The sequence below is a fragment of the Oculina patagonica genome, chromosome 9, assembly GCF_052425735.1.
Source record: "Oculina patagonica isolate OP01 chromosome 9, crgOcupat, whole genome shotgun sequence".
Taxonomy (NCBI): Eukaryota; Metazoa; Cnidaria; class Anthozoa; order Scleractinia; family Oculinidae; genus Oculina; species Oculina patagonica.
The window spans coordinates 1,412,921-1,426,082 of record NC_135766.1 but is presented as its reverse complement, the minus strand read 5'-3'; the positions used below and the strand labels follow the sequence as shown (position 1 = coordinate 1,426,082).

The 13,162-nt window shown below is 37.4% G+C and overlaps 1 protein-coding gene across 1 annotated transcript; it reads right to left on the bottom strand.

The window, feature by feature from the left end:
* Positions 1-1,033: 1,033 nt before the first annotated feature.
* Positions 1,034-5,144, bottom strand: LOC144665417 (uncharacterized). Its single transcript, XM_078526677.1, has 2 exons — positions 5,060-5,144; positions 1,034-1,307 (listed from the first exon to the last, which is right to left on the bottom strand). The coding sequence occupies exons 1-2, from the start codon at positions 5,124-5,126 to the stop codon at positions 1,036-1,038; spliced, it is 339 nt and encodes a 112-aa protein (XP_078382803.1). The 5' UTR covers positions 5,127-5,144; the 3' UTR covers positions 1,034-1,035.
* Positions 5,145-13,162: the final 8,018 nt, after the last annotated feature.

Sequence of the window (13,162 nt, the reverse complement as noted above, 5' to 3'; positions counted from 1 at the left end):
TTTCAGACCGTGAGGCATTATAACAAGAGCACGAGTGCCGTGTGAACTCTTCGCAGTGAAAAAACACAATACTTTCATTGCTGATTCCATCTGTTGAAAAAAGCAAAACATTTACGACATTTACCGTGGTTTTCTGTTATTTAACGTGGAAACTGTCGCTTCACTGTGAACTAACGAACGGTTATATAGGTTTGGTTTCGTCAGTTGGAAGGATATAGGGCCGAAAATTTCCAAGTATACTTTGAGAGGTTTGTGAACTATCGTTATTCAACTGCACAGAAATAGTTATTGTATTGCCCATCTTTTCGATTTTCATTGTGATTTCTTGTCCGTGACATTGTTTTGCTTTTGGATTTTCGGACGGTATGTAGTCAGTATGAGTTTATAACCGGTCAAATGGCCGAGGGAGAGAAATAAGCGAAAACTTCGCATATTGTGATTACTGTAACGAAAATTAAACTTAAATCACTACATTGCGAAATAAATGACGATGTAAATTTTATTGTCATCAACAGTAATGCAATGTGATAAGTAAAAACGTGATGCTTATTGTCGTGTCCAAGGGGGGACAATGTTGTGTTGCATTTATTTATGGTCTTAACGGTAACCGCTTCGGCTTTATAGAGGTGTCAATCTTGGTTGCTACATGTATTTCAAACACTACACTCTCCGAATGGAGCACTCGTTAAATGATTAGATTGACTGTAAGGAACTTTACCTATTGAATACAAGTAAATAATATTTGGCTGACAAAATTGCATTTCAGGGCGATATTTACCATACTTTTGGACAAACAGATACTGCAACCATATTCAATAACGAAACCCGATTTTTCAGATTTTGTGTGGTCTTTTGGGCATCTTATCTCCGCAACGAATTTGGGGACCCCCCATTGTTTTATTTTTTATTTTTTATTTTACATTTGTGACATGAATTACCCATAATCTCACAGCTATGAAAGTTTTAGAAAAAAGGTCGATAAAACGTCCTTAAATCAAAACCTTAATGATAATTATGGTACTCAGTCTGACTCTCTCACCTGAGTACCTCTATACAGGAAGCCTTGGCGGCTTGAAAATCTTCAGGGTGCTGGATGTGGTCTCTGTCGCTAAGTTGGCATAAAACCGTGTTTTCAACTGGCGGACCAATGTTGAATGACACACAGTTGTCTTCCATGGTGCAACGATCTTTACAGCGACTTTGAATATTTTCGACCCGGTATATGTTTAACGAGATATTTTTTATCACGTGACCCATAAGAACATAGCCATCAAAAGGTGTGGAAAACTTAAGACGTCGACAGAGACCTGGAAATTAATCGACATCAGTTAAATAATATGCTCAGGAATGTAAGGACATTTCAAATTCACTGCCATTAGGGTTTTTTAGCAAACGTTTCAAACTGCTTCACTGCCAGTATATCGGGGGATAAAGTAAACCCCCAAACAAAGGTCGTCACGGGGATTTCGCGGATCTTTGGTCTAAACTGTTTTCAAATCATTACTATGCAACTCAAACCATGAAAAACACAACAACCTTCAACGTCTAAATGAAGATTTAACCTTAATTTGCGGAGATAATCAAACCACGGCCATACATTTGAAATATCTACTTTCTGAAACGCGCGCAAACAAGTTGAAAAGCTCAACTTAAAAATTTCAAGTTGTAATCCATTTCCATCCTTGCCATTCGCAGCCAAAGACGCTTGTTAACAGTTTCAACTGTTAATAATAATAGACCATTATTTTTATGTTCAGTCTTCGACACAAGATATATATTGGCTGTTCAAAGATCGTTGCAAAGCCCCTTTTATGTGCAAAACAATGGCTGCATGTTCTTTGCAAAACAACAAAGTGAAATAGCCAAATACTGGTTGTTATTTTATAGAAAGTGAACCACAATGGCGAATTGGTTAAAAGGGACTTTGTTACGGAATTTACCAGATTTATGAACAGCCAAAATGTTTGTTTTTGTCGCAGAAAACCTAAAAATAATGGTCCATTTTTTCGCGTTTTTGCTTTTCGTGGGGGTGTGCCCCTTGTCTCTCGGCTCTCGGCGTCTCGCCCGCTGGGCCCCCGCTCCCCGCCCCTCCCGCGGGCCTCGTCCCCCCCCCGCGCCCCCCCCCCCTCGCCCCCCCCCGCGCCCCGCCCCGGCCCGGGTCCCCCGCCGCTCGCTCCTCCCGGCCCGGGTCTCCGGGGGTTCCCGGCGCGACGCCCCTCTCTCCCGGGGTGTGGTGGCCACAGGTCTGCTCGGATTGTTTTATTAAAAATTGCTACATGTATTAATATTACAGCACTGAATTTGCTACCAAGCAACTTTTGCTACGGATGGCTCGGGTGGAAATGGATTGTAACTTGAAAAATAAAGGCTTAACTTTTCTAGCAGTTTCAGTAGCTTGATTGCAATCCAAAAATTAAGGTTATAAACTCATTTAGATGTTCAAAGATAGTGTTTTTCATGGGTTTCGTTGCCTACCACTAATTTCAGAACAGCTTAGACAAAGCTCCTTTAAGTTTTTTAACTTGGACTGGTTGTCTTTAATATCAAGCTTCAGAAAAGCTAGTGGAAGGTTTTGAAACCAATAGACAAGCTGAAGCTGAACGCATCTAGATCATTGCTTGATTCTTTACATTTTTTCCTAAAATGGATGCTGTCTTCATAGTCGCCGCGATGTTGCTTTAATATTGAACAGTTTCCAACAGAATATAAGAGGACGGGTTTTCAAGATATTTGGAATTTGTTCTGAAAATTTCTTTTCGCAAACGACAATGGCTTGGCAAAAATGCTTTTCTGTTTTCATTACCGGAATATTCTTGAATTTTAGTCCCGCTAATTATTTTTGAAGAGTGTTTAAAATTATTCAGGCCTCCTTTTACAAAGTTATGCCGCAATGTTATCGCCTCGCGCTCTTGACCCGTTCACATCTCCACTTTGCAACGTCTCATCGACACGTTTACCCATCTCTTTAAACATTTTCGTACCGTTCTATGTCGTGGCAAAATCGTGACTTCTTATTTGGAATCCATGTCGAGGTAAAGAAAACAAAAATAAAAGAATACCGGAAATCTTTGTTTCTAGTAATTATCCTTGTAAAGCCCCTCAGGGGGAGAGGATAATTAAGAAATTTCTTTTTTAATTTTAATATCAGTCGAACGGGCGCGTAGTTTTACATCGCGGACACACAGTTAGACCGATTTGGCTAAGACATTTTTAGTAACTCCTCCACGAAATTGTTTCAACAATTTTGCTTATCCATTAGCGATTAGCCGCCGAATACAACAGACAACTGTTCGGTCTTTACACCCAGTCAGACCCATTCGCGCAAAAGGATTTGTTAAACCCTAGTATTGAAATGTCATAACTCTTTCATGACTACATTATCGCTTTTGCAATTCGAGTTTAAAATATTATAACACCTCACTGGAACGAACACTGAACAGTAATTTTAGTCTTAATTTAATTCATTCTATTTCACAACGCCTTTCACGACTTTACTTTTAGTATAAATTATATTTTTCGTTTCATTCTTTACTTGATAATGGTGCCAAATTGATACCGAAACTTCGTTCCGTTTTTTGCTTGTTTTTGTAGTCAACAATATCGACAGAGATCTTGAAAAAAATCCTCTAAGTAAACGAAAAAGAAAAACAACTAGAAACTTAATTAATTATTTGCCTGCGAATTAAATATTTATGTAATTTTCCCTTTTATCGTATTGTTGTTCGTCACACAAGGTAGAATTTCTGTCTTAGCAATGCGTTGGGACAAGAGGGGCTCAGTTATTTCCATTCGCTTCTACCTAGCTTATTAGAGGTGCAGACCTGTCCATAGATCTATTATCCTTTGTCTGGAGTCGACTGAATCATTTCCTTTTGTTGATTTGCTACTCCCGCCTCCTCCCCATGCCTTTGCCGTAGGTTTTTCATTTAATTTTCTTGTATTAAATAATTATTTTTTCTATATCTTAGTTTGCTATAAATTTTATTTTTTACTTGATCTCAATACGCATTTTTAGTTATTGCGATAGGTGGTCCTCATCTTTTCTGGGCTTGAGTTTAATTAACAATCAATTGTAGAAATAGGTTTTGTCTCTTGTTAAAATGCTATGGCATATAGCCAACGTCCCACAATCTTCTTCTGTTATTCTCTGTTGTCTTGGGGGCCCGTAAACAGACTCAGTCAACAAACAGAACCCCGACTAAGGGAAGTAAGGACATAAAAGTGTTTCTCGATGGTTTCAAAGCTTTACAAATGAAGCTATTTTTGCACCATAAAAGTACTTAACAGACAATGATATTTTTGGACACACCTTTCACCTCTGTTAAGCATTTTATATTGGCCTTGTAACGTTCGTTTGTGATACTTTTGAAGAGAGCGTTATAAAGTTAGATAAGCCAAGTTTGCAAGTCGGATTTTCTAAAACCGCGAAGTTGTGTCCTCGCACAATTCAGAAATTCTACGGACGTTTTGTTTATACCTTGTTATAGGAAATTAACGCTCCACAAACTTAACGTAAATTCTCAAAGTGCGAGTTAATTTAGGACGAGTTATTTTTTGTGAGCGTTAATTTCCGCGACATTATTTAAGTGGAGTGTTAATTTCCAAGACCTTATTTTTTCTGTGCACTATTTTTCAGTCTGTTACAGTATAAAAGCGTTAAAGATATGTCATCTGCAATATTTCCAGTTTATTCTTGCTTTCAGAAGAGCGTAACAAAAGCGAGATTATCTTGATAGACGTCAAAAATCGCGTATTTTGTTCATTTTGAAAATTTGCCCCGTCCCTCGCGTTAATTTCCTTGATTAAATAGGAATTTTCCCTTCTTTCGCGTTTATGTAAGTCGCGTTAATTTCAAAAACCTTTATTTTTGGGAGCATTAATTTCCTAAAATAAGGTATATATGCTGGGAGCAATTTTGTACTCCGTAAAACGGCTTTCCCGTTAGTTGGTTAAAGAATTTTTTATCTCCTGAGATTTAATGGTACAAACATTTTTAGCAACCAGTCGAACGCCCGTTCTAAGCTTAGGGAAAAAAATCAATAAAAATAATTTAACTCACCTTGATTTGCAACTGCGTGGCAGTAAAGCCAACTTCCCCATAGAATAAACACAATCTTCAAAGACATACTGGGTAAGAAAGGTTTTTCATTAGAATTGCTTCGGAGGTCGTTGACTGTGTTGCATGGTTCGTCAAGGTTAGAAGTGCAATGTACCGACAACCGGTGATGTATTACTCAAACCTGTTATTTGAAAAAGTTACTTTACATAACGTCTCCAAGAAAGAAATTAAGTTATTTCCATCTGTTATCTCAACAGTCATTTTAAGTAACACCTGCAAAACAAATAAAAACGCACCACGAATCACCTCGATGAAGCGTGGGGACGAGGGGGGGGGGGGAGAGGGGATCAATAGATTTTCTAGACGCGTTTTAAGTTGAAATATGTAACTGCAGTAAAATACTGATTTCTCGCACGTCCATACACTCATTCAACTTCTTCATCCCGTCTGGGACAAAAGACTGCGATAGTTCTTGGCCACTCCAACCTGTCTTCCTCTTTGGCCTGCGCTTCGTCCCATGTTAGGGACGGACCATTATTTTTTTGGAGGGGGGGATGAAAAAATATTGAAAAAAATTGTTTGTAGGGCCTGGAAAGACAAAATAAATTGTTTGCAAACACGATATGTATAACAAAAAATAGTAAGAATTTCGAAAAAAAATGTTTGCAGAGGTGCATTAACTAAAATAAATTTTCATCCCCCCCCTCCAAGAAAATAATGGTCCGTCCCTTAGACCCATCTCTTCTAGCTCCTTTATCATCATGTACCTCCAAGGTAAACGAAAATTGGTTCGAGAATTCAGGAACTTGAAGATATCGGGGGGGGGGGGGAGGGGGGGGGAATGCAGTGTTCGCCTGAGGGAAGGGAAACCACTTTTGGTTTAAGTTATTGGAAGGTTTCGCTGAGGAATCGATGGTTCGGGAAAGCGGAATTCTACTGTTCCATTTTAATAACGTAATTTCGTTCCGTCATCTTAGAACTTTAGTCAAAGTAATTAACAAAATGAGGCAGCCTCTTAGCGGGAGTTTGATGTGTTAATCGCGATATGCCTCCTAGCTTTGTCTTTCATTATTTGTGATGCGGAATGTTGTAAGCGACTTTAACATTTTTGAGTCTAATGCTTGCGTGCGCTTTGCGCATGCGCATTAGACTCTTTGTTATATGAAAAAAGCTGTTAGCAATCCCAAGGGAATGGTTCGGGATCGATAATCGTTCGCTGTAATGTAGAAAACAATGATCAGCTGCAAGAACGGACTCCGTACGGACACGCACGATTAGTTTCAATTAAAAACAGCCAATCAGCGACACGTGTTCCCACGCATAATTAAAAGTTCTTTCTCAAGTCACGATTATTCAACACTTGAACAGGACGAAATAATTTTCCAGTTAAGACATTTGTAAGCTTTTTGTGAAAATAAATCTTCGTTTTCAGTTCAGTTAAGCACTTGTGTTTTCGTCTTGCTTAAAAAGCAAGACGTCTTTGAGAAAAAATATTTCGACGGCGACTCGCGTTTATTTACACAATGCGACCAAATATTTATTTTGTTTTAAAAAATAGAAAACTTTACCTCGGTTTTTGTATTTAAGTCATTCGAATTTTGACCAATTTTTTCTTTACAGTGCAAACAAAAACCTTCAAAAATAAAAGATGTACATGGATAAATGTAAATCAAGTTACGCGACTAAATCAAAATGCGTTTGTTTGGCCGCTTTGCAGTATTACACTGTCCCGGCCTTTGCCATACACTGAAATCGAATTTCATGCTTTTACGACTCTCAGAGATCTTAAGTTCTTCTTACAGCTAGAAAAATCATAAAATGGTTACATTGATATGGAAGTGATGATTCGCGAAATTTGTACATCATGATAAACAGTCTTCGCTCCTGTGTATGGTAGCTCGATAATAATTGCCTAGTTTCCAGCGTTCAAAAGGTCATCATTATATTGACGTGAGCATTTACACCCGTTTTTAGGAAAATCTGTCACTAAGTGCTTACAGTACAATGGAGTAACAGTCACTATTTCAAGTGCTTTTATTGCAAAATCTGTTTCAAGAGTCATCATCAAAATGGTGAAAAATCTGAAAGAAAACGATGTGAAGTTCTTCAACCCTTGTTGTAATGAACATGCTTTTTGTAAATCGTCACGCAATCTTGTCCAAATGTTTAATCGTTTCTGCTTTTACGGACAATACGGAAGAAGTAACATCAACTCCTGTTCATACTTTAAATTTTGTGAAGCATATAACATTTATGACTGTTTCGTTTTCATCCATAATCATCCACGATGCCCCTAGCTTGCTATAAGCATTTTAAATTAAACTCCCGAACACAAACCTCTAACCAATTTTAACCGGCTTACGAAAACCGCGCAATCTGTATCACTATGCCATACGGCATTAGACTCATGTCACCCTTGGTGACCTATTTTTTAAGCTTTCTTTTGATTTCTTGCGAGGCTTCTGTTTTCACCAATGCCGTTTTAAGTTTAATTGACTTCTTTCTTGTTGCAACTTATGATACATTTTTCTCCAGCAAACTATGAATTCACTAATAATTTAGCTCTTTGTGTTTTCGTAAACAGGTGTTCAAAGTCAGGCTGAGATGAAAGTAAAAAACTCAGCTTGCCCTTATGGCAAGCTGTTATCTTATCTCCTATCTCAAATCTTCGACGGTAATTTGCATAACTATTATGCAAGATCATAAATCACCAAAAAAAAATAATAACAATAAACTTAAAAACTGTTGTGTGGTATTATTTTATTGAAACACAGACTAGAAATTAAACCAAAAATTAAAGCCTCCAAATGTATTCGCTCCTCCAATATTGTTTATTCAATAACGCCATTCGGTTGAAGATATTACAAATTTACGAAATTATAACAGTTATTTTTGCAAAGGCCATGAAAGTTTCGATCGATTAATTAATTTAAGTAGTGCAGTACTTTAATTCAAAGTCTATCCGATAGAAATTCGATAAATTAAAATCCCTTAAAAGAATGAGTGGGCAACTTTAAATAGAAACTAGGATTTCCGAAGAAAAATCCACCGCGACTTGAATTGGCTGAAATTCAATTACCGTGCACTGTCGGTAAATGTTATCATTTAATTTGAAAGAATAATTAAGTCGCTTGGTCATTTTACCTAAGAAAAATGTTGTACTTTTTAACTCACAGTAATTTCTCGGAATTTTGTCACCAGAAGAAAAAACAAAACAAAATGTTGGTTGCTCGTCGTAGGGCTACCCGTAATAAAAAGACACTAGCCGAACCAATCATTCCACTAGCCCCGCGCTATCGGCCGGCACTTTTGTCGCTTTTTATATTATAGACCAATTTTGTCAATATTAAAAGACAGAATTCGAAAAGAAAAACATTTCTCACCTACATGAATTCTGTTTTGTACATACCGTATGTAATTTTACTCTATGTAAATATACTATTTAAAATAGGCTAAAAGCTTTTCGCCTTCTGACAAGCTTCGGAATAGACTTAAAACATCTCCGCCGCTATAATTAAACCATCTCAGAACAAATCTTGACAAAAAAAAAAAATACTCACGACATATTTGTTCTCAGAACTCTAATGGCTGCTCATGGGGCTTGCTAAAAATACATAAGATAATTATTCTTACCCCGAAATTGGCTCAGCAAAGTGTCGGCATTTACCAAAAACGTTCTCATCTCAAAATGCTCCAAAAGCGCTTGCTGAAAGCCACTGCTCTGATCTGTAGTTAAAAATTTTCCCTGTAACCTTCACGCTGGCGTAGCTGGCCTGTTTTTTGAGTAAGGCTGCCAAATTAGGCGACAACGTACGTACGCAGGGCTGTCGCGCCCACAAACCATGCCGCAAGTTGTGGTGACAATTAAAAATCGAATGCACGGTTCTCCTATATCTATGTTAATGGAGTTCCGCTATGCGGCCCTAAGGCCGCTGGGAGAGCTTTGCTATAATTAGTTACTGGGACTTTGGTAACATTTGCACTGCGAAATGAAATTTCCTCCTCCCACACTACATCACCACCCCCTTCCCTCTCTTGGGTCAGCGCTACCTCGCACGGTTCCACCGCTGCAGACAAAGTGCATGTCATGCTGTTAACTTGCTGACCTTTTGTTTTGAATTTTAAAGCGGGTGCGTATCATTACACATATGAATAGCCTCAAATTCCTTAGGCAGCGCTACAGATACAAAATATCTGCTGCCTCTTATTTAGCATGTTTAGTGTTATTGTGTAAGTTTCTTTTGTCTTGTGTTAAATGTGTTAAAAACGTGAGACGCAAGAGACCTCGGGCAGATTATAAATTCGCTTTCACTCTTTCACCTTTGTCGCACTTTTGCGCAGTCATTCAATTCTTTCGCATGATCATTTGCTCCTTTCGAGAAAGAATATGCTGATTTTAAACTTCTTTCACTAAATGTTCGAGGGATTCGGTCTGCAAAGAAAAGAAAGGCTCTTTTTATGTGGTTGAATGAACGTAAATATGACATTGTATTTCTACAAGAAACATACAGCACGGAGGAAGTTGAAGACATCTGGAAAACACAATGGCAAGGTAAGCTCTTTTTTTCACATGGTACTAATCACAGCTGTGGAGTAATGGCTCTGATAAGGAGTGATTTAGATTTCAAATTAAATTCTGTCAATGCCGATAATGAAGGACGCTACCTAATAATAGAAGCTGAAGTGCAAAGCTCAGCTTTCCTGCTTGTAAATATTTATGCGCCTAATAAGGTGCAAGAGCAATGTGTTTTTTTTGAAAACGTTAATAAGATCATTGAAAGTTTTGTCGCCGATAAAGAGCAAAAAATATTTGTTGGAGGTGACTTTAATGTTGCGCTCGACACCGATCTTGACTGTTCTGGTGGTAACCCGTCAAAAAAAGATTCCACAAAAAATATTAGCGAATTATGCTTAGATTATGATTTAGTAGATATATGGAGAATACGAAATCCTGAATCTAAACGATTTACTTGGAGGCAAAAACGTCCGATTATCCAAAGAAGACTTGATTATTGGTTAATAAGCGACGCTTGTCAGGAAGACATCGTAAGAACTGATATTGTCTCCTCCATAAATTCCGATCATTCGGCAATTATACTCCATTTCAATAACATAAGTAAGCAACAACACGGCCCTTCTTTTTGGAAATTTAACGCCAGCCTGGCGGAGGATGACAACTTCATCACATTAATCAATGAGAGTATGCCAATCTGGTTGGATGAATTCAACACAATTACCGACAAAAGGCTCGTGTGGGACTTCATAAAATACAGAATACGACAGGTATCGATGAAATACGGCAAAGAAAAGGCGCGTAAAAAAAGGCAAAAGGTAATAGACATCGAGGCTTCTTTGAAAAACTGCGAAGAAAACTGTGCACAATACCCATCCGATGAAAACCTTCAGCAATTAGAATATGTAAAGATTGAGTATGATAATTTATATGAAAATCTAGCTCAAGGCGCAATAATTCGATCAAAAGCAACCTGGTATGAAAAAGAAGAGAAAAGTAATAGATATTTTTTAAACCTCGAATCACACAAAAAGGCGAAAAGCTCCGTCCGCAAGGTTTTTAATAAGGAGGGCACTTTAATCACTGATCCAAAAAATGTTATGCATGAGATTGAAAAGTTTTATACGGATCTTTACAAAGATGACTCTTTAACTCCACCAACAGACTCGCTCAACTTTTTTCTTGAGAACCCTGAAATACCCAAACTCACGGCTGATGATGCTCAAATTTGTGAAGGGAAATTCACAGTTGCTGAATGTTTTAAAGGTCTTCAATTATTTGAGAATAACAAATCACCGGGCGAAGATGGCCTAACAGTAGAATTCTATGTGGCATTTTGGAACATTCTCGGAAATCTGATGGTGGAGAGCCTAAATTACTCATATGATCACGGAGAGTTGTCAAGCTCACAAAAGCGAGCTATCATAACACTAATTGAAAAGAAAGACAAAGACAGAAGGGTTATATCAAATTGGAGGCCTATATCGCTCATTAATGTTGACGTAAAAATTGGCTCAAAAGCCATCGCAAAAAGACTAGAAGCTGTTCTTCCTAACATCATACACCATAATCAAAGTGCGTATGCCAAAGACAGAACTATCTGTGATGCTGTAAGATCTATCGACGACGTTTTGGATTACACTAAAAAATATCAGATTCAGGGAAGACTCGTTGCAGTTGATTTCAAAAAAGCGTTTGATTCTGTTAATAGGGACTTTCTGTTTCGCACACTTTCGGCTTTTCGCTTTGGACCTTCGTTTATTCAATGGATTAAGACTTTTTACAATAATATATCAAGTTGCGTGATGAACAACGGTTTTGCTACTGCTCCCTTTGAAATACAGCGAGGTGTAAGGCAAGGAGATCCACTTTCCTCCTATCTGTTCATCATTGTCCTGGAGATTTTAAATATAAGTATACGAAGCAACAAAAACATTCAGGGAATCATGGTAGATGGAGAAGAAATAAAACTGCAGGTTTTTGCAGATGATTTAACGGCTTTTCTCCTAAACGATAGTTCTATATTAAGATTTCTCAAACTTTTAGAATTGTTTGGAGAGTGCTCTGGACTTAACATTAATCGTGACAAATCAGAAATTATGTTACTTGGAAACTCCATAAAATCATTCCCCGACTTTAACCTTTTTAACGGTATAAAGATTAAAAAAGCTCTCAAAATCCTCGGAATATATTTCACATACGACAATCGTACTAAACAACAGTTAAATTTTGATGAATTGGTCGACTCTATTAAGAAAAAGTTAAAAATATGGAGGTGGAGAGATTTGACCCTTATCGGTAGAATTCAAATAGTTAAAACGTTCATTATCCCAGTAATCTTATACCGCGCGAGTATGATTTGTTTAAATAAAGAATTCGTTAATGAAGCAAATAAAATTATTTTTGACTTTATTTGGAAAGGCAGAGACAAAATCAAACGTCTTGCTCTTGTAAGCGAGGTTGAAGATGGTGGACTCAAAGCTCCACACCTCGACTCAATTATAAAAGCTCAGAGAATTCTTTGTTGTAAAAGACTCGCAAGTAAACAACCCAGCAACTGGAAAACGATTTTACTGCACTATCTAAAACCTGTTGGTGGCAAGTTTATTCTTTGTTGTGACTTTGATGTAAAAAAATTGCCCGTCAAACTACCAACTTTCTATGAAGAATGCTTGAAATATTTTGCAGAATGTTCGGCGGCAAGGCAAGATATTGTAAACAATCTCGCAGGTGGTGATTTTTCAAAAATCATTCTGTGGAACAATAAAGCTATCTGTATTAATGGGAAATCAGTGTACAATCATGGACTTGCAGATAAGGGCATACTTAGATTAGGAGACCTGGTCTCTGATGATAACGAGCTCATTACAAGACATAAGTTAAGGGAACTTAGTATCTCTCCGTTGGATGCTTTTAAACTTTGTTGTGTAATTGATGCCCTTCCAGCTGAATGGCGGAGATTTCTACGAACGTACAACTATAGAGACATGGAGCCCTTCAACACACAAAATCAAACCCAGCTACAGTTAAACGGGCAAAATGTCTTAATTTCTAAAGTTGTTCCCAAGGCTATTTACAAGGAACTCCGAAATAGAATCATTACTCCACCTACAGCTCAACTTAAATACAACGCTCTGTTCAAAAATGATGATGAACTGAATTGGAAGAAAATCTATCTTTTGCCACATCGTGTTGCTTTGGACACAAAATCGCGGGAATTTCAATATAAACTTCTCAACAGATGTCTTGCAACAAATGTCCTCTTAAGCAAAGCTGGACTAACATCATCCCCAGCCTGTTATTTTTGCGGAGAAGCAGACGAATCTCTCGAACATATTTTTTCAACTTGCCACTATACCGTGAAGTTTTGGGCAGAAGTTATAAAATGGATGGGCCAGCAGAATATTCAAATAAAATCCCTTAGTCTTAAAGATATAATGTTAGGTATAACCGATGAAAAGAACTTGTTTACCAACCATATTTTATTAATTGCAAAAAAACATATATATTGGTGTAGATGTAATAAGGTAAAACCTTCTATTATTATATTTAAAATATATTTATATTTAAAATTTATATTTAAAATTTAC

Excerpts from the sequence above, each read along its gene's own strand:
- LOC144665417 (XM_078526677.1), bottom strand. The coding sequence starts at position 5,126 with ATGTCTTTGAAGATTGTGTTTATTCTATGGGGAAGTTGGCTTTACTGC. Across the intron at positions 1,308-5,059 it reads CCACGCAGTTGCAAATCAAG|GTCTCTGTCGACGTCTTAAG; the intron begins GTGAGTTAAATT and ends ATTAATTTCCAG.